General features: G+C 38.6%; 1 protein-coding gene across 7 annotated transcripts in view; it reads left to right on the top strand.

Annotated features, from left to right (window-relative positions):
- LOC143017865 (uncharacterized) overlaps positions 1-27,129 on the top strand; it is a 466,837-nt gene that overhangs the window by 9,645 nt on the left and 430,063 nt on the right. For all 7 annotated transcript variants that reach the window (XM_076172851.1, XM_076172852.1, XM_076172856.1 and 4 more), the window contains exons 3-4: positions 25,975-26,037; positions 26,805-26,860. In XM_076172851.1, coding sequence (XP_076028966.1) covers positions 25,975-26,037; positions 26,805-26,860 — 119 coding nt within the window. The remainder of the gene's footprint in view (positions 1-25,974; positions 26,038-26,804; positions 26,861-27,129) is intronic.

Below are 27,129 nucleotides of genomic sequence, written 5' to 3'. Positions count from 1 at the left end.
ACCTACTAGCTTTGAAACAAAAAGTACGCATGTCTCATGAGCTCTCCTGGCAATATATTACCTTAGCTAGTACATATTACTCATTAGTACAGTCATCATGGGTACCAAAAAGAACATCTACAATGACAAAAAAAAATAGTTAAAGATGGCAAACAGTCAAAGACGAATAGCCTAGACCTCACCACCTCTCACTCCACCACTGCCCTCACTTCCACCTCTCTCAACATATGTAGCCAGGTTCTACACCATGAAGTACTTTATTTATCTTGAATACAGCAAGAAAATTAGATATTAGTTATGAAATTGTATAGAGGGGAGATAAGAATGAATGTGAATTTATGATTGTGGAGAAGAGCAGTTTTTTGCCGTGGATAAATTCGCTTGTTAGATGCCAGTGTGGTGAGAAGATGTATGTTGAAGTGATAGGAGAATGTGGAATGGTGAAGACATTTCAGGCAGAATGAAAGTTGTGCTCTGAAAAGAGCAAATGTACTTCACCAGGCGGTAGAAATGAAAGTTATGAAATATATAACAGAGTTGTGGAGGCTGGCTTACTCTGTGGGGATGTTGTAGTACAGAAAATGTGCATGGCAATGAATATGAAAATGATACATCACAAGACGTTTAGTAAACTTTGCCATCATATTATAGAGACCAGCATAAAGAAGTATGAAGAACTCTTGGAAAAAACAAGGGAACATGTACATGCAGCATTAGAAAAGGAAGACCCAACTTTACCGGAAGTAAAAGTTACTATCGATGGTTCGTGGAGTAAGAGAGGATTCACTTCCAAAGGCACCCACTGCTGGTTAAAATAAACCTCTTTCCAATGATTTAAATACCCCGAAGACCCCCAGCAGTGAGGTTTCATATGAAGAAACCGACAAATGTGCAAAAAAGCAAATTATATGATTGTGTCGTCTGTGCGTCGCCACTACTGTGATATACTTATACTTTAGTTTTTCATTATTTAAAGTACTTATAATTAAAATATGTTGATGATTTTTACTGTACTTATCCATTGTATAATAAGAATTAAGCCATGAAAAAATTAGTCAAATTGGTGAAACTATAAGCAAGTTACAGATATATTTATATTTCAAGTCGCCATATCTCCGTTCGATATTTTTTTTACTTTTTTTTTTAATCATAAAAAATCTAAAATACATCAGATTTAGATTAAACTTACAGGAAATATTACATTTAGTAACTGCTAGGGCCGGTCATTCGAATATTTTGAATAAGATGAAAGAGTTAGGAGTAATAATGGAAACAAGACCCAAAAAATGTCATTTTTCACGATTTTTGCCGGACATTAAAATTGAAATGCCTGTATGCAAAAGTATAAAGGAAATTGTTCAATTACTCAATGACCGGCCATAGGTGTGCCTACTGACTAATCATAGCCAAAATATAAAACAAATTGGTCCACGTATTATGATGCTGTGCACTTTTAAATGTCGTTACTGGTATATGTACATGTGTACATGCATCATTCTGTTTCACCTAAAATGTAGGCAACATGGATACCTATTTACCTGAGAAGTTTCAGGTCTTTACTCTAAATAGTTTAGAAAATGACCACTAGGTGTCGCGTACCCCCTTAACCCCTTCCATACGGGGCCGCACACGTAGGCGTCATGGGGAGCGAGTGTATTCGCGAGGCTGCCATATCGGCGTCTTGATTATATTTATTGTAGTCGCCCCTCCATAATGACATTCTTTCTAATTCTTTTGTAATCGCATTTTCTATGGTTATCAAAATTCACGGGTGAAGAGAGAACGATCGATATAAGCGGTGACTATATTTTATGATGCGATTATTATTACGACACGTCGTACGGCTGGCATTGGCTGCTGCCACCGAGATCTAAGTCCATGACGCCTACGTGTGCGGCACCGTATGGAAGGGGTTAAGTGTAGTTGGGAAGGCTTATGGGAGGATCTTGATTGAGAGAATTAGGAGAGGAACAGAGGGAGTAATTGGTGAGGAACAGTGTGGATTTAGGACGGGTAGAGGTTGTGTAGATCAGATCTTTGTGGTAAGACAGATATGTGAGAAAGCTATAGGAAAGGGGAAGGATGTTTTTGGGCTTTTATGGATCTGGAAAAGGCTTATGATAGGGTAGACAGAAAGGCACTGTGGGAGGTTATGCAGATATATGGAATAGGAGGAAAGCTTCTAGGAGCTGTCAAGAGTTTTTATGAGAGCAGTAGAGCTTGTGTCAGGATTAGAAATGGAGAGAGTGAGTGGTTCAAGGTAAAGGTGGGACTTCGTCAAGGATGCATTATGTCGCCCTGGCTGTTCAACTTATACATGGATGGGGTAGTGTGAGAGGTAAATGCAAGGGTAGTGGGTCAGGGATTAGAGATGGTTAAAGAAAATGGAGAAAAGTGGGAGGTGAGCCAGCTGTTGTTTGCTGACGACACTGCGGTTGTGGCAGGATCGGAGGAGGGACTGAGGAAGTTGGTGACAGAGTTTGGGAGAGTATGTGATAGAAGAAAGCTAAAGATAAATGTGGGTAAAAGTAAGGTGATAAGATGTACAAGGGGTGAAAGTGGCAGTAGACTGGAAGTGGATAGTTTTAGATACTTGGGTGCAAATATGGCAGGAAAAGGTGGAGGTAGAATGCAGATTGAGAGAAGCGAGTAAATGCCTTGGTGGATTGAAGAGTGTAATGAGGAATAGACATTTGGGAATGGATGCTAAGAGGAGACTGTATGAAGGAGTGATTGTGCCAACAGCACTGTATGGGGCAGAAACATGGAACATAAGAGAAGAAGAGAGAAGGAGTTTGAATGTGTTTGAGATGAGGTGTCTGAGAAGTATGATGGGGGTTACTAGGCTAGATAGATTGAGAAATGAGGAGGTGAGGAGAAGAACGGGGGTGGAAAGGGAGTTGGGAGATAGGGTTGATGAAAGAGTATTAGGATGGTTTGGACACATGGAAAGAATGAGTGAAGAAAGACTAGTAAAAGAGGTATGGAAGGCAGATGTGGAGGGAGTGAAGATGAGGGGACATCCTAGGATGAGGTGGATGGATGGGGTGAAGGGGGCTTTTGGGAAGAGGGGAATGTCTATTGAGGAAGGCTGGGAGAGGACAGAAGACAGGGGTGAATGGAGAATGGTTGTATATGGATGATGTTGTGATGCATGAGGTGGAATGGGCGGGGGGATGGGGGGTGAGGTAGTATGTGTGAGCAAAATTTGACGCAGCCCGAAGGGATTTCTCCCCGTCTTCACCTTTTATGCATGGGGGGACAGAGAGGGGGGGTCACCAATTTAATGAAGCGGCCTTGCTGTGGATGTGCTGTTTCTTGCGACACTGCTTCTGACCCAGGGCAGTGGACAAGGTGCAGGGATGACCCGTCATCCAGGAGGTGCTAAGATAAGAGGGAGGGTGGAGGGGTATGGAGAGTATTCAGGGATGGAATGGGTGGGAATGATTTTATGCCTTTTCCTTTTTGGCTACTTCCCTTGTAAGGGATAAAAAGCCTTGGTATATGTATGTATGTGTGTATGTACTTTCTTCACTTCCTTTGTTGTAATTGTATATTGTCCCGATATTCTTTTTTTACTTTTTCTTAACTCCATTATGCTACATTTCTTAATGTTGAAGTCTACTTCCCATTTCTGACTCCATTTCCAAAACTTGTTTAGGTCTCTAGTGATTCATAACTCATTTTGGTTTTCACTTTCCACAACAATTTAGCATTGTCTGCAAAGAAGCTCATGTAATATTACACATCTTCATGTCGTTCACATAAATAATGAATATTATTGGTGCCAATACTAATTCCTGTGGAACTCCACTAATCACCTCCCAACCTGAACACTTTTCTCTGAGCACTACTATCATTTTTCTAACATGCAGATACGTAAGAAAGCTTTAGGAAAAGCTAAGGATGTTTTTTGGGCCTTTATGGATTTGGAAAAGGCTTATGACAGGATAGACAGGAAGGCACTATGGGAGGTATTGCAGATATGTGAGATAAGAGGAAAGCTTTTAAGAGCAGTCAAGAGTTTTTACATGAGTAGTAGAGCCTGTGTTAGAATTAGAAATAGAGAGAGTGGTTTGAGGTAAAGGTGAGACTTCGCCAGGGATGTGTTATGTCATCTTGACTGTTCAGTTTATATATGGATGGGTGGCATGAGAGGTAAACACAAGGGTAGTGTGCCAGGGATTGGAGATGGTTAAGAAAATGGAGAAAAGCGGGAGATAATCCAGTTGTTGTTTGCTGACAACACTGCACTTGTAGTGGAATCAGAGGAGGGATTAAGGAATTTAGTGACAGAGTTTGGGAAGGTGTGCGAAAGAAGGAAGTTGAAGATAAATGTGGGTAAATGTAAGGTGATGAGATGTACAAGGGGAGAGAGTGACAGCAAATTGGAAGTGGGCATGAAGGGGAGAGACTTGAGGAAGTGGATAGCTTTAGATACTTGGATGCAAATGTGGTGGGAAAGGGAGTAGTGGAGGTGGAGGGTAGAATGTAGATTAAGAGAAACAAGTAAATGTCTTGGTGGATTAAAAAGTGTAATGAGAAATAGACATTTGGGAATGGATGCTAAGAGGAGGTTGTATAAAGGAGTGATTGTGCTCACAGCACTGTATGGGGTAGAAACATGGAACATAAGAGAGGAAGAGTTTAAATGCATTTGAGATGAAATGTCTGAGAAGTATGGTAAGGGTTACTAACTTGGATAGAGTGAGATATGAGGAGTTGAGGAGAGCAGGGTGGAAAGGGAGTTGGGGGATGGTGTTGATGAAAGAGTATTGGTTTGGACATATGGAAAGAATGAGTGAAGAAAGATTAAAAGATGTGTGGAAGGCAGAGGTGGAAGGAATGAACATGAAGGGTTGACCAAGGATGAGATGGATGGATGGGGATAAAAGGGGCATTGAGAAAGAGGGGAATGTCTGTTGAGGAAGGAAGGGAGAAGACAGAAGATAGGGGTGAGTGGAGAATGGTTGTGTATGGATGATGCTGTGATGCATTGAAGGGAGTGGGTGGGGGATGGGGAATGAGGGAGTAAATGTGAATGATATTTTGATGCAGTCCAAAGGGAATTCTCCCCATCTTCTCTTTTTTTTTCTGCATGAGGGGACAGAGGGGGGAGGATTACCGATTAAATGAAGTGGCCTTGCTGTGGATGTGCTGTGTCTTGCTACATTGCTTCTGACCCAGAGCAGTGGGTGAGATGCAGGGATGACCTGTCATCCAGGAGGAACCAAGAAAAGAGGGAGGGAGGGGTGGTGAAGGGGAATGGAATATGTGGGGATGAAATGGGTGGGAGTGGATTTATGCCTTTGACCTTGCTACCTGCCTTGTAAGGGGGAAAAAGCCATTGGTATATGTATGTATGTACTTTAGGTATTATACCATATTTAGGTATTATATTATATATTTAGGCATTACATTAAGTATTACTTACAAAAGATAACAGTACTGCTATGCCAGTTGGCTAGGATATGCTTTGGTAAGTTACCAAGTGTAATAAGAATTTTGTGAAAAATAGTGCACAAAGAGGTAAATACATGATATGTACCACAGAGCACCCAGTATTCAGCAGTCCTCAGGTTTGATCATGCCCAATTAATTGATCTTAACATTTAGTAGAACAATATACTTATGGAAGCAAAATCCATTATAGTACAGAACTGATGCTAATATCATACAATATTGACATCCCAGTAGAATCTTAGTAATGGTAATGATTATTGGGTTGAGTTCACTGACTGAGAACTCATAACCCCACAGTGATGAGCAATGGTCTGAGGGCCCTTCCATAAATCTCTTGAGGAAGAAACATTAGATTGATGTCTGTTTCATTGGGTCAATTTCTGTGTCACTAGTTAAGAGGAAGAAAATAAGAATTTAAGTTTTTGCATTAATTCAAATTTGAAATCCATTTGTCTTTTGTACATCTAGCACTTGAATAAAATTGTTTAGTTTAAAGTTGTTTCATTATAAACAATCAATCCCAGCCATTGTAGAGCTTCAAATGCAGGTTCCTCTGAGGGTGAGTTCCATGTGTCTTACCAAATTTCTATCCCATGCCCAATAACATTTAAAAATTCTGAAAGATATCTTCAACCACTTGTGGAAGCACAACAAAATCACAGCTATCTGGGAAAGAGCATACACAATTCCCATCTTAAAATCAAATAAACCACCTGGGAACCAGGCTTCCTATGGAACAGTCACCCTCTTATCCATCATCACTAAGCTAATGGAAAAACTAGTCTTAGGATCAGAACTGTAGTACACACCTCCCTAAATCAACATGGATTCAAAGAGCCCCTTCACTAATATGCTTCTCACAAGTATCACTCAATAATTACTAGAGGTATTGAACAAGAAAGGACCACCAGAAAGCACAATAATGGTGGCAATAGACTTATATAAACCATTTGAGATAGTCCCTAGACTAACTTAGCTGGAAGAGGGCAGAGTATCCCAGAATAACCAAAAGTTTGTACAATGGTGTCAATATTCTCACCTGCAGTATTTGACCTCTTCAAAAGTGAGCTTTCCACTCCAAATTCAGAGCATAACATCAAAACTCTCATTTATACAGATGACTTAATAATAACAACCCAGCATGGCAGTTATAATGTCAAGGACACCCAAACATACCTAGACAAATTAGAACAGTAGCTGAAACAGAGTGGGAGCCCTCATTCAGAAATCATTAGTGACATTGCTTATGTCAGACAACCAAGAATCAAAGAAACACCCAACAGCAAAATTGAGTGGCTAACTTCTTCTGTTGGATAAAAATCCTAGGCCTCACACATGTCCTATAGCCCACACATGAAAGACCTAACGGTGAAAATCAACAAGAAAAATTGTCCTGGAGCCGCAGCATCTACGTCGTGGGACCACCCCCCAACCCCAAGAGTTGGGGGCCAAATGGCGGCAACCAGCCCTGGCCACTGGCTCTATGCAGGTGGCACCGATCCCCAAGAGGAGCTACGACTGCCTTGGGGAGTACCACAACAACAACAAGAAAAACCTATTAAGATCAGTAGCAAGCACAGGTTTTGGTCAATAGAAAAAAATTATCACAGTATATAAACAGCTGAGAACCACATTTGACTATGCCTCCACAACATAGTTTCATGCAATTAAGAAAATAGATACCCTATAAACTACACAAAACAAAGTATTAAGAATAATTATTGGATGCACAATGATAACCTTCTACATAACACAAGCACAATCAATTGAATGTATGAAAAAAATAAATATCATACTACTCTAACATCTACAACAGCCTACCATTTACAACTTGCAACACATTCATGCAGAAACAGTACACTCAGATTATAAAACAAGTACTCGAAGACTGACCCCTAAACTCTATACTCCACCTCACCTTCCCAGACATCAGCCCAACTAAGAAATCCTTCCCATGACAAGAAAGAACCACACTGGCCTGACTGGAGTAGCCCACCATCCAGCCCAGCTTTGAAACTACCATCATTCTGACCTCGGCATCAAATTTTTCCAGATTCAATCACCACACAGAGGAAACAAAACACATCATCCTTCATTCCTACACCAGCCTTACTCAGACAATAACAATATCTTTTTTGTATGAGTGACTTATGGGCCAATAGAATGGCCATTACCAGTCACCTAGGAGCTGTGGGTCTTTTGCAACATATTGATTGACTTTTCAAAATTCTTCTCTTCCCCCCTGTAGATTCTTATGCAATTTCTAGTCCTTCTGTACTCTTCCATAGTCTTCTCATTTACTCTGTTCTCTCCTTTTTTCCTAGTCTCATTTCTTGACTAACTTTGTTCTAGTGCATAGATGCGTGGTCATGTAAATATGTTATTAGAATAAAAAGAGCAGAAGGTAGAACAGAAATGTTAAATATAGCTGGGGACAGTGATCAACAGCAGGTATAGAATGGTTAGAAAAAGAATCAGAAATGAGGGAGCAGAGAGAGGGGTAGATATTGATGGAGGTTAATTTGGAAATCAGATATTTGTGCCACAATTTCAAATGCTTTTGATACATGTTGTTGTTGTTGTTGTCGTTCCCTAGACTGTCTGTCCGAGCAGTCCCGTCTCCCCAAGGAAGGCCACAGCCGAAACTGGGTTTTCCCACAAATCCTTTATAGAGTGTATGTTGTGTTGTTTGCGTGCATGATTGTGTATAATGCAGTCTTCCATTATGTGTTGTATGGTATGGGGTGAAGTGTTACATCCTGGGCAGCTGTTCACAACACGGTCGTCCAGCCTCTTCTGGTAGCTTAGAAGTGCTGGGTGGTGACCGCATCGCAGTCTGGCCAAGTGGACTCTGTCCTTTCGTGGGAGAGAGAATTCAGAAGGGTGGATATCAGGGGGTCTGGCACGCAGCAGTGTGTTGTCTTTCAGTGTGTTAATGGAGCGGTGAGTGATATGATTATGAATATGTTTCCGGAGGCTGGTATTTGGTGGTTGTGGAGGAAGAGAAGAGAGTATCTGTGCGTAATAAAGGTCTTTGGGTGTAGTTTTAATGTTTCTTGGTGTGTGTGGGTGTTCTGCTATGTAGTGTAGCGGGTGTGATGTGTTTGTGGTGGCTGCAGCAAGTGTTTGTGTGCCTCTCATGTCGAGGTGGTCCTTGACTTTGAGGACTTTTTTTTTTTTTTTTTTTTTTTTTTTTATACATGTTGCACAACATGATAGGTCTCGGCAGAATCGTCTGAAAAGATGACCCACATTCATAAAGGTTAGAATATTTCCAATAGTGTGTTCATTACAGAAAACATATGATCAGATCAAAGAAATAGTCAAAGAAATAGTCAAAGAAATAGATCAAAGAAATAGTCAAGCAGCAAATGCAAGATAATGCAAAAGACACAATCATTCAAGTGATTAACGAAAAAGCAAACTGGGTCAGGGACACAGTAGATAGGAAGAAATGTATTGTGGTTTATGGGCTTAAAGAAAAACAAGGATTGGCGAGGTACATGAGAGAAAAAGAAGAAAAAGAGACAGCAGTAGAAATCCTTAATGAAATTCAGGGGGGAGATAGTGATTCAGGCACAGACTTAGAAGAGACTTACAGAATTGGTCGCTATACTAAGGATAGGAATCGACCTCTAAAGATAAAACTAAGGTCACAAGTGGTAGTAGAAGACATATTTGAAAAAGTAGGTAACTTGGCAAAGAGTGAAAAATACAATAAGATATGGATAAAAAGAGAAATGAGTACTGAGGAATTAGAAAAAGAAAGGGCGCTAAGAGAAGAAGCAAAGGAAAAAAACTTGAAAAGATCGGAGACAGAATGCAAAGAATTCCAGTGGAGAGTAATAGACTTGAGATTAAGACAATGGCGCTTCAAAACGAACAAAACAAGGGAAGAAGAAACCAGGGAGAAGGAAGAAAATTAAAAGTGGCCTATACCAACATTGACGGACTAATTTCGGGACTGAACGAACTCAATGATTATCTGTTAGAAGCAAAACCAGACATAATGGGAATTGTAGAGACTAAACTAAGAGGTGAAATACCATCCACTGTTATCGGACAAGGTTTATACAACTACTGGATAAAAAACAGGGACAAGAAACAGGGAGGGGGAATCATGTTCTTGGCCAAGAAAGACCTAAAGGTGACAAAAATTGCAGAGGGCAAAGGTAATGCTGAATTGATCATGATAAAAGTCGAAGGCAAGAATATGAAGAGTAGAAAGTTTGTGGTGACTTATGTGCCTCCAAAAACAAGCGCTTGGAAAGAAATTGAACATAAAAAAATGCTAGATGACACAAGAAAATCACTCAATGAGATACTAATGGGTAAGGGTAATCTGGTAGTTATGGGGGACTTCAATTGCAAAGAAATTTGTTGGGACAGCATGACAGTGCAAGGAGGAGATGACTCGTGGGGCAATGTACTGCTAGATATGACCATGGAGTACACAATGACCCAATGGGTCCATGAAAACACAAGGTACAGAAATAATGAAGAGCCATCGAAACTAGATCTAATATTTACAACAGAGCCTGAAATAGTGCATAAAGTCCAGTATGAGACACCAATTGGAAAGAGTGACCATGTACTCATCGAAACTATACTAAAGGAAGAAATAGACATAGAGAGGAACGAAAAGCATAGGAAAGGAAGACTGAGGTACAACAAAACAGACTTTACAAAACTAAAGACATTCTTCCGGAATGCAAACTGGGAAATATTTTACAGGGAAGAAACAGCAGTGGAAGAGAAATGGAATATATTGATGGAAAACTACAATGAAGGGGTAAACAGGCATGTACCAAGACAAAAGCGAGAGAGAGAGTACATTAAATGTTGGTTCAACAAAAGATGCAGTGAGGCAAAAGACAGAAGGGACAAAGCTTGGAAAAAGTGGAGAAAAGACAAAAAACAAAGCAAATGGCAAATTTATGTTAACTATAGAAATGAGTATGTTAATGTGAGAAGAGAGGAGAAAAGGAACCATGAGAAGGATATTATAGACAAATGCAAAGAGCAACCCAAACTATTCTATCGGTATGTGAATGGTAAACTTAAAAACAAACAGGAATTGGTGAAACTATGCCAAGGAAACATAGAATACACAGAAGATTTAGAGATGGCCGAAGTCATGAACAATCACTTTAAATCTGTTTTCACCAGAGAGAAAATACCGAATTGTGACATAGACAAAAACAAGAAATCTCCCCTCATGAATGAGTTTACAGCATCACTAAAGGAAATATCAGAACATTTATCAAGGCTGGATGTCAGAAAATCACATGGCCCGGACGGTATTGCAAATTGGATTCTAAAGGAGTGCAAAGAAGAACTAACAGACAAAATACACATCTTAATAAACAGCTCACTCAAAGAAGGAAAGATACCCGAGGACTGGAAAAACGCTAACATTGTACCAATACACAAAGGAGGAAACAAAGAAGAACCCACCAACTATAGGCCAGTATCACTAACAAGCACCATTGCCAAAATTTGTGAGAAAATAATCAAGAATAGATGGGTAAAACATCTGGAAGACAATGACATATTAAACCCAAGACAATTCGGATTCAGACAAGGAAGATCATGCTCCACAAACTTAATATGCTTTTACTCAAGACTAATAGACATAGTGCAAGAAAGAAATGGATGGGCTGATTGTGCATTCCTAGACTTGCAAAAAGCCTTTGACAAAGTACCACACAGAAAACTACTAAAAAAACTGGAACACATAGGAGGAATACAGGGAAACCTACTAAAATGGATAGAGGACTTTCTGACTGGTAGAAAGATGAGAGTAGTGCTCAGAGAAAAATATTCAGACTGGAAAGAGGTGATCAGTGGAGTACCGCAAGGATCTGTGCTGGCACCAATAATGTTTGCTATCTATATGAATGACATGGATGAGGACGTGAACTGCTACATGAGCTTCTTTGCCGATGACGCCAAACTGCTAAGGAAAATAGAAACTGATGAGGACTGTGAAGCACTGCAAGAAGACCTAAATAGGGTATGGAACTGGAGTCAGAAATGGGAAGTGGACTTTAATACTAAGAAGTGTAGCATAATGGAGTTTGGAAAAAGCAAAAACAGAATATCAGGAAAATATACAATTGGAACCAAAGAAGTAAAGAAAGTAGGATCCGAAAAAGATTTGGGAGTAATTATCACGAACGACCTGTCCTATGATATACAGATTAACAAAATTGTCGGGGAGACCTACAATTTGCTAAGATCAATAAAAGTGGCGTTTACATACTTGGACGAAGACATGATGAAAAAAATATTGGTTACATTGATAAGGCCTAGACTAGAGTATGCAGCGACATTGTGGTCCCCCAGTACCAAAAAGAATATAAAGAAAATAGAAAGAATCCAAAGAGCAGCTACAAAAATGGCACCTGCACTTGCAAACCTATCATACGAAGAGAGATTGGCTAAACTGGAGTTACCGACACTGGAGCAAAGAAGAGAGAGAGGTGACCTATTGACCATCTACAGAATCATGAAAGGCACAGAGGTACTCGATAGTGAGAACTTACTTAACTGGGACAAAAGAAACACAAGAGGACATGGAAAGAAAATAAAAAAACATAGCTATAGAAGAGAACTGAAGAAAAACAGTTTTCCTCATAGAGTTTTGGACACTTGGAACAAACTGGACAATGAAATAGTATGCGCAAAAACCATTCATGAGTTTAAAAACAAACTAGACACTGCAAGATACAAAGGCGGGACAACACGAGCATAGCTCCCCTTCCCGCAAAATACAACTAGGTAAATACAACTAGGTAAATAAAGATAAACAGGAAATAAAACTAGAATAGTAGTTCATGGGCTGGAATAGATTGAATGTTAGCATACTTCCAACATAAATAGTAGGAGTAGGTTGATAGAGGTGGAACAGTTTGCAGAGGTAGGGAGTCAGAAGCACAGATTAAACACAAATGTCCTACCATAGAGATTTCAGAAAAAGGAGAGTGAGATAGAATGTGTTCTACCAAAGAACTTAAATGTTCAAAGAACTTTGGACAGCCTCTGGAGCTAGGCAAGAGGTATTTAGCATGTAAATATTTGTGGATGTGGTGTGTCTTGCTGCATTGCTTCTGACCCAAGGCAATGGGCAGAGTGCAGGGATGACCCATCATCCAGGAGCCAAGAAAAGAGGGAGAGGTGGTGAATGGGTGGGGATGAAATAGGTTGGATTGGATTTATGCCTTTTGACTTTGCCTACCTCCCTTGTAAGGGGGGAAACAGCCTTTCGTATATGTATACATGTATGTATTTGTTGAAAGAACGTACATACATATACCAAGTGCTTTAACCCCCCTACAAGGGAGGTGGCCAAAAAACAAAGGCATAAAATCCACTCCACCTATTCCATCCCTACATACTCCACTCCCATTCACCTCCCTCCCTCCCTCTTATCTTGGCTCCTCCTGAATGATGGGTCATCCCTGCATCTCGCCCACTGCCCTGGGTCAAGAGCAATGCAGCAAGACACAACATACCCACAGCAAGGCCACTTCATTTAATTGGCAACCCCCCCTCCATCCCCTCATGTAGAAAAAAAGAAGACAAGGAGAAATCCCTTTGGGCTCCATCAAAATATCATTCACACATACTCCCTCATCCCCCATCCCCCACCCACTCCCTTCCATGCATCACAGCATTGTCCATACACAACCATTCTCCATTCACCCCTATCTTCTTTCCCAATGCTCCTTTTATCCCCATCCAACCATCTCATCCTTGGTTGACCCCTCATGTTTACTCCTTCCACCTCTGCCTTTCACACAGCTTTTACTAATCTTTCTTCACTCATTCTTTCCATGTGTCCAAACCATCCCAATACTCATCAACCCTATCTCCCAACTACCTTTCCACCCCCACTTTCCTCCTCACCTCATTTCTCACTCTTTCTAATTTAGTAATCCCTACAATACTTCTCAGGCATTTCATCTCGAACACATTCAAACACCTCCTCTCTTCCTCTCTAATGTTCCATGTTTCTGCCCCATACAGTGCTGTGAACACAATCACTCCTTCATACAATCTTCTCGTAGCATCCATTCCCAAATGTCTATTTCTCATTACACTTTTTGATCCCCCAAGGCATTTACTTGCTTCTCTTAATTTACATTCTACCTCCACTCCTCCCTTTCCCACCACATTTGCACCCAGTTATCTAAAGGTGAAAAAACAAAAGTTATTAAACTTTTGTTTGGATGAGATAGTATTTGGTGAAAGAACAAAAGTTATTAAACTTTGGTTTGGACAAAATGGTAGAAAAGTTGGGAGATTAAGTTAAGGAAGAACATATGTACAACATCCATGTACATGGAAGAGACAAAAGTGGAAGTGAAATGGGATATCTTGATGGATAATTACAATGAAGGGGTGAATAGGCATGTACCAAGACAGAAGCTAGAGAGAGTTTACATTAAATACTGGTTCAACAAAAGATGCAGTGAGGCAAAAGATAGAAGGGACAGAGCTTGGAAAAAATGGAGAAAAGATATAAAACCTGAAAAATGGCAAGTTTATATAAACTATAGAAATGAGTATGTTAAAGTGAGAAGAGAGGAAAAAAAGAGCCATGAAAAGGATATTATAGATAAATGCAAAGAGCAACCCAAGCTATTCTATCTATACATGAATGGTAAACTTAAAAACAAACAGGAAATGGTGAAACTATGCCAAGGGAATATGGAATACAAAGAAGAATTAGAAATGGCCGAAGTCATGAATAATCACTTCAAATCTGTCTTCACTAGAGAGAAAGCACAATATTGGGATGAAGGAAATGAAAGGCGATCTCCCCCCATGAGCGAGATAACAATAACACAAAATGAAATAATGGAACATCTATCAAACCTTGACGTCAAGAAATCACATGGCCCAGATGAAATTACAAATTGGATTCTAAAAGAATGCAAAGAAGAACTAACGGACAAAATACATAACATAATAAGTTGCTCACTTAAAGAAGGAAAAATACCAAAAGACTGAAAAAATGCTAACATTGTACCAATATATAAAGGAGGAAACAAGGAAGAACCAACTATCTACAGGCCAGTGGCACTAACAAGCACTATAGCCAAAATTTGTGAGAAAATCATCAAGAATAGATGGGTAAAACACCTGGAAGACAACAATATGATAAATCCAAGACAATTTAGGTTCAGAGAAGGAAGATCATGTACCACAAACTTAATATGTTTCTACTCAAAATTAATAGACATAGTGTAAGAAAGGAATGGATAGGGTGATTGTGCCTTCCTGGACTTACAAAAAGCTTTTGACAAAGTACCACACAAAAAATTATTAAAAAAAAACTGGAACATATAGGAGGGATACAAGGGAACCTACATAAATGGATGGAGGACTTTCTGGTTGGTAGAAAGATGAGAGTAGTGCTCAGAGAAAAATATTCAGGTTTGGAAAAGGTGATCAGTGGAGTACTGCAAGGATCTGAATTGGCTCCAATAATGTTTGCTATTTATGTGAATGACATGGATGATGATGTGAAATGTTACATGAGCTTCTTTGCAGACGACGCCAAACTGTTAAGGAAAGTAAAAACTGAAAAGGATTGCGAATCACTGCAGGAACACCTGAATAAGGTATTGAACTGGAGTCAGAAATGGGAAGTGGACTTCAATATTAAGAAGTGTAGCATAATGGAGTTTGGAAAAAGTAAAAATAGAATATCAGGACAATATAAAATTGGAACTAAGAAGGTAAAGAAATTAGGATCTGAAAAAGATTTGGGTGTAATTATCTCAAACAACTTGTCTTATGATAAACAGATAAGCAAAATTGTTGGAGAATCCTATAACTTGCTAAGATCAATAAAAGTGGCATTTACATATTTGGACAAAGAAATGATTAAAAAATATTGGTCACACTGATAAGGTCTAGACTAGAATATGGGGTGACATTGTGGTCACCCAATACCAAAAAGAATATAAAGAAAATAGAAAGAATCCAGAGAGCAGCCACAAAATTGGCACCTGCACTTGCAAACTTGTCATATAAGGAGAGATTGGCTAAACTGGAGTTACCGACTGGAGCAAAGAAGAGAGAGAGGTGACCTACTGACCATCTACAGAATCATGAAGGGCACAGAAATACTCGATAGAGAGGACTTGTTAAATTGGGATAAGAGAAGCACAAAAGGACATGGAAAGAAAATAAAAAAACATAGCTATAGAAGAGATCTGAAGAAAAACAGTTTTCCACATAGAGTGGCGGACACTTGGAACAAACTGGACAATGAAATAGTGAGCGCAAAAACCATTCATGAGTTTAAGAGCAAACTAGACACTGCGAGATACAAGGGTGGGACACCACAAGTGTAGTTCCCCTTCCCACAAAATACAACTAGGTAGGTAAATACAGCATGTATAAGTGCACATACAACATCCAACTTTGGTCAGAAATTAATGTTAAAAAAGAATAGGGGGACAGCATACAAATTGCTGTCCTGAAACCAGCTTTTCAGTGAAAAAGAGAAAAGATGGTTTAGAGGAGAAGAGGTGGTAGTAGGAGGAAAAAAGCAGTTGCCATTTGTCAGCTCTCCTTATTAAGAAAAAGAAAGAAAAAATTGAGGAAATACTGTTAAAGTTAATGGGAATTGATCATGGCCCCAGTTTGGAGACCAAGTGTTGATGGAGAGGGAGATGAAGTGAGGGTGTTGATGGGTTTTAAAGGTTGGCAGTAGGGAGATGGTTCTCTCTGAGGTCTACTTTGTAGGACCACCACTTGCAGAAACCTTTTATTTGTCCAGACACAGAGAAGGAATCACCAAGCTAATGTAAAGTTGAATCAGTTAAACATTAAGTGCACCCAACCTTTGACATTTACATGTTCTACATTTGCAGTTTACTTTTTTTTTTTAAGGTTATTTTGTGTTGATTAGGATTTGCTTTTGATGGTTTTGGCTGTTTAGAATTGTTTAAATTATTTTAAATTATTTAGGTGCCTCATTTATGTACCCCATTAGGTACCCTGTCTGGGGTATTGGCTGCATGTTATTGTGGGGTTAAAAGCTGCTCAGTAGCATGCAGCTGACATTTTAGGGTCTATACAGGGTGCCCCTATGGACCAGAGTCACACATCATTTTGTAATAGAGGAAATCTCTATTCATAGCAAAATGATGCTACTTTATTATATTAAGACTGTCCTTCCATTATGCTGTCCCCCTGCTCTTAATATTGTCCTGTACCACTTCTCTGAATATTCATTACCTTTCTTGCCAAACCCTGTGGTAGGGGAGAAAGAATACTGTCACTGAGTGTTCTCACTTGAGTTGTAAAAGGCGATTAAAATGGGACAAGGACTAGGTATCCTACTCTCTGTAGCCCCATAGGGGACATTCCTAAAAAAAAAGCAAAGGCATAAGAGGGTCTGGGAGGAGTTTTCCAACCAGAACCCTAAGGTTTGGGTCTTTTAATGTATGTGTATGTAGTACAGATGAGAATAAAAGGGAAGAGATAGGCAGTATGTTTGTAAGAAGATAGATGTGTTGGCACTGAGTGAAACTGAGTTGAAAGGGAGGGGGGATTTTGAGTTTGGGAGTGTAGTTGGGAGGGTGTCAGGAGTGAAGAGAGGACAAGGGAGAGAAAGGGTGGCTATACTAGTAAGTGAAGAGATAAGAAAGTGTGCAGTGGAATGGAAGGAGGTTTCTTCAAGGTTAATGTGAATGAAGGTGAAACTGGGAAGGGAGGTGTATTTACCTAGTTCTATTTTATGGGAAGGGGAGCTATGCTTGTGGTGTCCCGTCTTCATATCTCATTTTATCTAGCTTGTTTTTAAATTTGTGTATCTTTTTGCACACACCACATTTTCATCCAACTTGTTCCAAACGTCTATTATCCTGTGGGGAAAGCTGTTCTTTTTCAGGTCTCTTCTATAATTGTCTTTCTTGATTTTCTTGCCATGTCCTCTTGTATCTCTACCATCCCATTTTATTAGATCCTCTATCAATAGTTTCCATACCTTTCATAATTCTATAGTTTAACAAGTCTCCTCTCTCTCTTCTTTGCTCCAATGTCTGTAGTTCAAGTTTTGCAAGCCTCTCCTCATATGATAGTTCTGAGAGCGTTGGTGCCAATTTTGTAATTGCTCTTTGTATTCCTTCAAGTTTTGTTATACATTTTTTTTGTACAAGGTGACCACGTCATCCCTGCATACTCCAATTTTGGTCTTATCAAAGTGACTAGTATTTTCTTCACCATTTCTTCGTCCAATTATGTAAATGCCACTTTGATTGATCTTATTAAATTATAAGTTTCTCAAATTTTTTTTTTTTATATGTTTCTCAGGGGACATATTATTCATAATAATGACTCCTAGGTCCTTCTCTTTTTCCACTTTTTTAATTTCTTCCTCTCCCAATGTATATGATCCCTCTATTCTTTTTTTTACTTCTTCCAAATTCCATTATACTACACTTCTTAATGTTGAATTCCATCTCCCACTTCCTACTCCATTCCCATACTTTATTGAGATCACTCTGCAGCGACTCACAATCTTCTTCAGTGCTCACTTTTTTCAACATTTTTGCATCATCTGCGAAGAAGCTCATATAACTTTCAATTCCTTTATCCATATCATTAATATATATAGCAAACATTATTGGGGCCAAAACTGTTCCTTGTGGAACTCCACTGATCACTTCATCCCAATTGGGAAGTTTGTCTCTTATCACCACTCTCATTTTCCTTTCATACAAGAAGTCTTTCATCCACTTAAGTAGTCTGCCCTGTATTCCTCCTGCAGTTTCTAATTTCTTTTGTAATTTCTTATGTGGCACCTTATCAAAAGCTTTTTTCAGGTCTAGAAATGCACAATCAGCCCATCCATCTCTTTCTTGTATTATATCTATTAGTCTTGAATAGAAAAACATCAAGTTTGTGACCACATATTGGTTGAACTGGAAATAAATGAGGAAAGATACATGGAAAAAATTAACAATATAGAAAGGGAAGATTGATGTATGGATTTTTTTTTTTTTTTTTTTTTTTTTTTTTTTTTTTTATAAAATAAGATAATTCTTTCAAAAAGCAGACTGGGAAAGGATACACAAGGAGGAAACAATAATAGAAGAGAAATGGAATATTTAAAAAGAAAAAGTATAAAGGAGTGGAAAAGTATGTTCCAAGACAAAAACAAGAAAAAGGATATGTAAAATGTTGGTACAACAAAAGACGTAGGGACTAAGACAAAAGGGATAAAGCTTGGATAAAATGGAAGAAAGACAAAAGACTTGAAAAATGGAAAATATATACTAGTTAAAGAAATCAATATGTACAAGTGTGCAGAGAAGAAAAGAGAAAATACAAAAAAGGTGTTATAGAAAAATGTAAAGTTCAATGAAAACTATTTTATAGATTTGTAAACAACTAACTGAAAAACAAACAAGAATTAGTGAAACTACAACAAGGAGGAGTTGAATACACAGAGGAAATAGAAATGGCAGAAATTATTAACCACTTCCATACGGTGCCGCCTACATAGGCGGCATGAGGAGCAAGTGGGTACTCGATGATGCCGAAGTCGCCATCTTGATTATATTTATTGTAGTCGGACCTACGTAATTTTCATTCTCTCTAAACTGGCTTCATCAGTTTTCTATGGTTATCAAAATACACGGGTGAAAGAGAACGAACGATTGAGCACTGACTTTATTTTTTATAATGCGATTATTATGACGCAACATCGCATGTCGGGCAGCTAATGCTGCCAGACGTGCGATGTGCCCCGGAGTGAAGAGGTTAACAAGCATTTTAAATTGGTGTTTACAAGGGAGAACATACAACTTAGAGATGTCGAGTGGGAGGAGAAAGTCCCCCCTATGAAAGAGATAGAAGTAACAAGGAAAGAAATAATGAATCACTTGAGTAATCTTGATGTCAGAAAATCGCATGGACCAGATGAAATGGCAAACTGGATTTTGAGAGAATGCAGGAACGAACTAACAGACAAAATACATAGTCTAATAAGCAGTTCATTGAAGGAAGGAAAAGTTCCAGAAGATTGGAAAAGAGCAAAAATAGTACCAATATATAAAGGGGGGAACAAGGAAGACCCTACTAACTATAGATGGGTCTCTCTTACAAGTATGATAGCTAAAATTTGTGAAAGAATAATCAAAATTGGATGGATAAAGCAATGGAAAAAACAACATACAAAATCCAAGGCAGTTAGCATTTAGACAAGGACAATCATGCGTCACAAATTTAATGTGTTTCTATTCAAGGCTAATAGATGTAATACAAGAAATAGATGGGCTGATTGTGCATTTCTAGACCTGAAAAAAAGCTTTTGATAAGGTGCCACATAAGAAATTGCTAAAGAAATTAGAAATTGTAGGAGGAATACAGGGCAAACTGCTGAAGTGGATGGAAGACTTCTTGCATGAAAGGAAAATGAGTGGTGATAAGAGACAAACATTCTAATTGAGATGAAGTGATTAGTAGAGTTCCACAGGGAACAGTTTTGGCCCCAATAATGTTTGCTATATATATATTAATGATATGAATAAAGGAATTGAAAGTTATATGAGCTTCTTTGCAGAGGATGCAAAAATGTTGAAAAAAGTGAACACTGTAGAAAACTGTGAGTCGCTGCAGAGTGATCTCAATAAAGTATGGGAATGGAGTAAGAAGTGGGAGATGGATTCAACATTAAGAAGTGTAGAATAATGGAATTTGGAAGAAGCAAAAAAGAATAGAGGGATCATATAAATTGGGAGAGGAAGAAATTAAAAAAGTAGAAAATGAGAAGGACCTGGGAGTCATTAATATGAATATATCCCCTGAAAAACATATAAACAATTTTTTTTGAGAAACTTATAATTTAATACAAACAATCAAAGTGGCATTTACATAATTGGACGAAGAAATGGTGAAGAAAATACTAGTCACTTTGATAAGACCAAGATTAGATAAAATTGGCACCAACACTCTCAGAACTATCATATGAGGAGAGACTAGCAAAACTTGAGCTAAAGACATTAGAGCAAAGAAGAGAGAGAGGAGACTTGAAAATTATTTATAGAATCATGAAAGGCATAGAAACTATTGTTAAAATGGGATAGTAGAGATACAAGAGGACACGGAAAGAAAATCAAGAAAGACATTTATAGAAGAGACCTAAAAAAGAACTGCTTTCCCCTCAGGATAATAGACATTTGGAACAAGTTAGATGAAAATGTGATGTGTGCAAAAACAATACACGAATTTAAAAACAGTCTAGATAAAACGAGATATGAAGACGGGACACCACGAGCATAGCTCCCCTTCCCATAAAATACAACTAGGTAAACTAGGTAAATACATGATCTTCCTTGTCTAAATCCAAAATGCCTTGGATTTAGTACATTGTTTTTTTTCCAAATGCTTTACCCATCTAATTTTGATCATTCTTTCACAAATTTTAGCTACCGTACTTGTAAGAGAGACCGGTCTATAGTTTGTAGGATCTTTTTCCCCCCTTATATATTGGTATTATATTTGCTCTTTTCCAATCTTCTGGAATTTTCCCTTCCTTCAATGAACTGCTTATTAGACTATGTATTTTGTCTGTTAGTTTGTTCCTGCATTGTCTCAACATCCAGTTTGCCATTTCATCTGGACCATGCGGTTTTCTAACATCGAGATTACTCAAGTGATTCATTATTTCTTTCCTTGTTACTTCTATCTCTTTCATAGGGGGGAATTTCCCTTCCCACTTGACATCTCTAAGTTGTATGTTCTCTCTTGTAAACACTGATTTAAAATGCTTGTTCATAATTTCTACCATTTCTGTTTCCACTGTGTATTCTCTTCCTCCTTGTCGTAGTTTCACTAATTCTTGTTTGTTTTTCAGTTCATTGTTTACAAATCGATAAAATAGATTTGGTTGGTCTTTACATTTTTCTATGACATCCTTTTTATATTTTCTCTTTTCTTCTCTGCACACTTGTACATATTCATTTCTATAACCAGTATATATTTTCCATTTTCAGGTTTTTTGTCTCTCCTCCATTTTATCCAAGCTTTATCCCTTTTATCTTTTAACTCACTACATCTTTTGTTGTACCATTATTCTACATATCCTTTTTCTTGTTTTTGTCTTGGAACATATTTTTCCACTCCTTATAGTTTTTTGTCAAGATTTTCCATTTCTCTTCTACTCTTGTTTCCTCTTTGTGGGTGTTTGTAAATGCGTATGGGCCTGGTAGTGAGAAGAGCATAGAGGAAAGTGAAGATTTTTGGATAAAAATGAGTGCATGGAGGGTTTAGGGAGAAATGTCAATGTAGTGGTTTTGGGAGATCTCAATGCTAGGGTAGGAGATGAACTGATAGATGGAATGGTTGGGAAATATGGAGTTCCAGGAAAAAATCATAGTGGAGAGATGATGGAGATGTATCTAGAAAGAGAGTTGATGATAACAAATAGAGTGTTTAGGAAGAAAGTCAAGCATAAATACACATGGGAAAGGGTGGTGAATGGAAGGGTGGTAGATAGGGGTTTAATGGACTAAATAGTGGTAACCAGGAGAAGAATAGAAAGATTTTTTGATGTACATGTTCTAAGGGGAAAGAGTGGGGGAATATCAGATATTTTTTTTGGTGAAAGGTAAGTTGAGAGTGGAGGATAGAAGGAGAAAGGAAAAGGACAGAAGGTAGGGAGGTACTTAGAGTAAACTGCGTAAATGAGAAAGAAAAGAAGGAGTACAAGAAGAAGCTTAGAGAAGAGTGGGACATAGTGAAGGATAGAATAGAACTAGGGGTGGAAGAGAAATAGGGATGGTTCAAGAAGGAAGTCACAAGGTGTGCAAAGATGGTGTGTAGAACAAGGAGGATGGGAGGTAGAAGGGTAATGAGTGTTGGGATGATAAAACGAAAAAGGTTGTAGAAGAAAAGAAATGAGTATTTGCAGATTGGTTACAAAATAGGATGAGAGAATCATATGAGGGGTACAAAGAAAAGAGAAGTAAAGCATAAGATAAAGGAGGCAAAGAGGAGAGCAGATGTGAAATGATAGTAAGAGTATGACAGAAAATTTTGAAAGTAATAAAAAAGTTTTGGAAGGAAATTAAAAGAGGAAGAGGAGGCAGATCAAGTAGAGAAGAAAAGGTGAAAGGCACAGATGGAGAGATGATAATGGAAAAGACAGCAGTAAGAGGAATATGGGTAGAGTATTTTAGGGAGCTGTAAAATGTGAAGGAGGATAGGGAGGGAAGAGTAGTTGCAATGGGAAATCAAGAAAATGCCAGTGATTAATGAGGAAAATGGAGGAGAAATAAGAAAAGATGAGGTGAAAGCAGTTATTAAAATGATGAGAGCAGGTAAGGGAGGTACAGTGATGGTGGACTGGCTGGTGCCGGAGGACTGTAGGAATGCCTGTGTAGTTCCACTTTACGAGGGAAAGGGGGACAAGTGTGAGTGTAGTAGTTTCAGAGGGATCAGTTTGTTGAGCGTAGCTGGGAAGGCTTATGGGAGGGTCTTGATTGAGAGGAATAGGAGAGGAACAGAGGGTATAATTGGTGAGGAACAGTGTGGGTTTAGGACAGGTAGGAGTTGTGTGGATCAGATTTTTGTTGTAAGGCAGATATGTGAGAAAGCTTTAGGAAAAGGTAAGTGTTTTTTGGGCCTTTATGGATTTGGAAAAGGCTTATGACAGGAAGGCACTATGGAAGGTATTGCAGATATATGGGATAGAAGGAAAGCTGTTAAGAGCAGTCAAGAGTTTTTATGAGAGTAAAAGAACCTGTGTTAGAATTAGAAATGGAGAGAGTGAGTGGTTTGAGATAAAGGTGGGACTTTGCTAGGGATGTGTTATGTCACTTTGGGTGTTCAATTTATATATGGATGGGGTGGTGCACGAGGTAAAGGCAGGGGTAATGGGCTGGGGATTGGAGATGGTTAAAGAAAATGGAGAAAAATGGGAGATAAGCCAGTTGTTGTTTGCTGACAACATTGTGCATATATCAGGATCAAAGGAGGGATTGAGGAAGTTAGTGACAGAATCTGGGAAGGTGTGCGAAAGAAGGAAGTTGAAGATGAATGTGGGTGGAAGTAAGGTGATGAGATGTATAAAGGGAAAGGATGACAGAATATTGGAAGTGAGTATTAAGATAGAAAGACTAGAGGAAGTGGGTAGCTTTAGATAATTGGGCAAATGTGACGGGAAAAGGAGGAGTGGAAGGTAGAATGTAGATTGAGAGAAGCAAGTAAATGCCTTGGTGGATTAAAAAGTGTAATGAGATATAGACATTTGGGAATGGATGTTAAAAGGATATTGTATGAAGGAGTAATTGTGCCGAAAGCACTGTATGGGGCAGAAATATGGAAAATAAAAGAGGAAGAGTTTAAATGTATTTACCTAGTTGTATTATATGGGAAGAGAGCAATGCTTGTAATGCCCATCTTTGTATCTTTCAGCATCTAGTTTGCTCTTAAATTCTTGTATAGTTTTTGCACACACTGTTGCCTCATCCAATTTGTTCCAGATATCTACCACTCTGTTTGGGAAACTATTATTTTTTGGATCTCTTCTATAACTATCCTTTTTGAGTTTTTTTTCATGTCCTCTTGTTTTTCTCTTATCCCACTTTGATAAGTCTTCTCTGTCGAGGACTTTCATCCCTTTCATAATTCTGTAAATGGCCAGTAGATCTCCTCTTTCTCTTCTTTGTTCCAGGGTTGGTAGTTCCAGTTTGGCCAATCCTTGTTAGTATGTCAATTTAGGGAGTGTTGGTGCCATCTTTGTTGTTGCTCTTTGAATTCTTTCTAATTTCTTTATATTATTTTTTGTACTGGGTGTCCATAGTGTTGCAGTGTACTCCAGTCTTGGTCTTATCAGTGTGACTAATATTTTCTTTACCATTTCCTCATCCAAGTAGTCAATTAGTAAATTGAAGGTTTCTCTAACTATTTTGTTGATATGCTTGTCTGGTGACATGTCTTTGCTTATAATTACTCCTAGGTTCCTTTCTGAGCTAACTTTTTTTACTTCCTTTGTACCAATTTTATAATGCCCTGATATTGTATTTTTACTTTGTCCAAACTCCATTATACTACATTTATTGATGTTGAAGTTCACTTCCCACTTTTGACTCCATTCCTACACTTTATCCAGGTCTTTCTGTAGTGGTTCACAACCTTCCTCTGTACTTACTTTCTTTAGTAGTTTTGCATCATCTGCAAAGAAGCTCATATAACATTCCACACCTTCAACCATGTCATTTATATATATGGCAAACATTATCAGAGCCAATACAGAACCTTATGAGACTCCACTTATTATTTCTTTCCAGGTCAAGTTTTTGTCTCTAAGTACCACCCTCATTTTTCTCCTGTTCAAGAAATCTTCCATCCATTTCAATAACTTTCCTTGTACACCACCTATTATTTTGATTTTTCTTAGTGACGTTTTGTGTGGTTTAAGATTAAATGCCTGAGAAGTGTGATAGGGGTTACTGAGTTGGATTGAGTGAGAAATGAGGAGGAGAGTTGGGGCAGAAGGAGAGATGGGAGATAGGGTTGATGGTTTGGACACATGGAAAGGATGAGTGAAGAAAGATTAATAAAAGAGGTGTGGAAAGCAGAGGTGGAAGGAGTAAATATGAGTGGGTGACCAAGGATAGAATTAATGTATGGGGTAAAAGGGGCATTGATAAAGAGAGGAATGTCTGTTGAGGAAGAAAGAGAGAAGACAGAAGATAGGAGTGAGTGGAGAATGGTTGTGTATGGATGATTCTTTGATGCATGGAAGGAAGTGGATAGGGGATGGGAGGTGAGGGAGCAAGTGTAAATTATATTTTGACACAGTCCAAAGGAATTTCTCCTAATTTTCTGCATGAGGGGACAGAGAGGGGGGTCAACAATTAAATAAAGTAGCCTTGCTGTGGATGTGCTGTGTCTTGCTACATTGCTTCTGAACCAGGGTAGTGGGCGAGATGTAGGGATGACTTGTCATTCAGGAGGAGCCAAGTAAAGAGGGAAGGAGTGGTGGTGAAGGGGAATGGAATATGTGGAGATGAAATGGGGGGGAGTGGATTTATGCCTTAGACTTTGGCTACCTCCCTTGCAAAGGGGAAAAAGCCATTGTTATATGTATGTAAGTGCCTTCTGGTAGTTATTTCTTTGGTTTCATGGGTCTTGGGAGCTTGGAAATTATTCTGTGTCCCCCAGGGGTTTAGTGCCATTTTTATAGGTGCTGGAACTCTTCAGGGCCTGACAAAAAAAAAAAAAAAAGTAATATAAATATTTTTCTGCTCTTTCTAACCAGCACCCATAAGACATCATCCCCTCACCCTCTCTCCCTTCCCCCATCCCATTGATCACCCATTTACAGAGGTGCTGGAGCAATAATCTGGTGAGTTCCAGCAGCACTGCACCCCTAAATCTAGCAAATGTCAGGGGTCATGTATATTCTTTGCTTGACAAAGTTGTTTGCATTTAAGGTGAGATGCTGCATGTTGACTTATGATCATGTCTGGCCTACAGGTGCAGCTTGCAGAATGCTGTGAAGTTTTTCTCAGAAGAGGTATAGATGGCCATTCCCTTATGGTGAGTTGCTGATACTTTTTTTCTGCTGTGTTGAACACTTGAAACTTGAAGGTGGAAAGGAAAAGCCGAAATGTGTTTTGAGATTAATTATATAAAATTTTTGGTTGGGGTTATGAGGATGGATAAAGTGAGAAATATAGATGGGTTGATTGAAGATTGCTGAGCTGGTTTGGGCATATGGGAAGAATGAGTGAAGAAAGACTAGTAAAGAGACTGGAAGGCAGAAATGGATGGAGTGAACTTGAGAGGAAGACCAAGAATGAGGTGAAGGAATGGGATGAAGGTTGCACTGGATGCAAGAGTAATGTTCATCAAACGAGGTAGAAAGGCAAAAGATTGGAGTAAATGGATAATGGTTGGAAATGGACGAGGAAGTGATGCAGCCTAAAAGGATGTTCTTATCTACTCCATGAATTTTTCAAGTGGATAAAGAAGTGGTCATCATATAATGAAACAGTGGGGGATACCAGCTCCAGATGTTGGACCCTGTTTTGGTAATACCCTTTCATGCTGCACTGCTTTTGATCCAATAGTGTGGTGGGGAAGTGATGAGCTTTCATTCATGAGGTGTTAAGATGGGAAGGACAATGAACAATATATGAACCAGTGTAGGACTTAGCCAACTCCCTGTTAAGGGAGACCAGGTGTTTCGGAATGTGTATGTACAGTATTTATGTAGTTTTAACATGAGTTTTGGTAATATGTAATAGGCATAAATGGTTTAAGATCTGAAGTCAGTCTTCTAATTAGTACTACTTTATTTACAGCAAATTAATGAAGAAAGTCTTCTATTATGGCCAGATCTTTCAGTTAGAAATCGAAGGTCAGTAGATTGTCAAGCTGCAATGTCCTTTAAACTGAATTTCATGTTTAAAAACTTAGTTGTACATATTTTTTTCATAATTATTATGTTGTAGGTTTTATTATATATGATAGAATGCAGAATGGAAAATAATATTTTTTTCTCTATTTTGTATTCTGTAACCTTCAGGTATTGGGAGTCAAGAAAAAAATTATATAAAAACTTAGATGATACATTTGATATACAGTCAAACCTCGGTTATCGAACGCTTCTGTTCTCGACCAAATCGG

The sequence above is a fragment of the Oratosquilla oratoria genome, chromosome 33 (assembly GCF_046742065.1).
Source record: "Oratosquilla oratoria isolate Oo_2021 chromosome 33, ASM4674206v1, whole genome shotgun sequence".
NCBI lineage: Eukaryota > Metazoa > Arthropoda > Malacostraca > Stomatopoda > Squillidae > Oratosquilla > Oratosquilla oratoria.
This window is presented reverse-complemented; position numbering and strand designations above follow the sequence as displayed.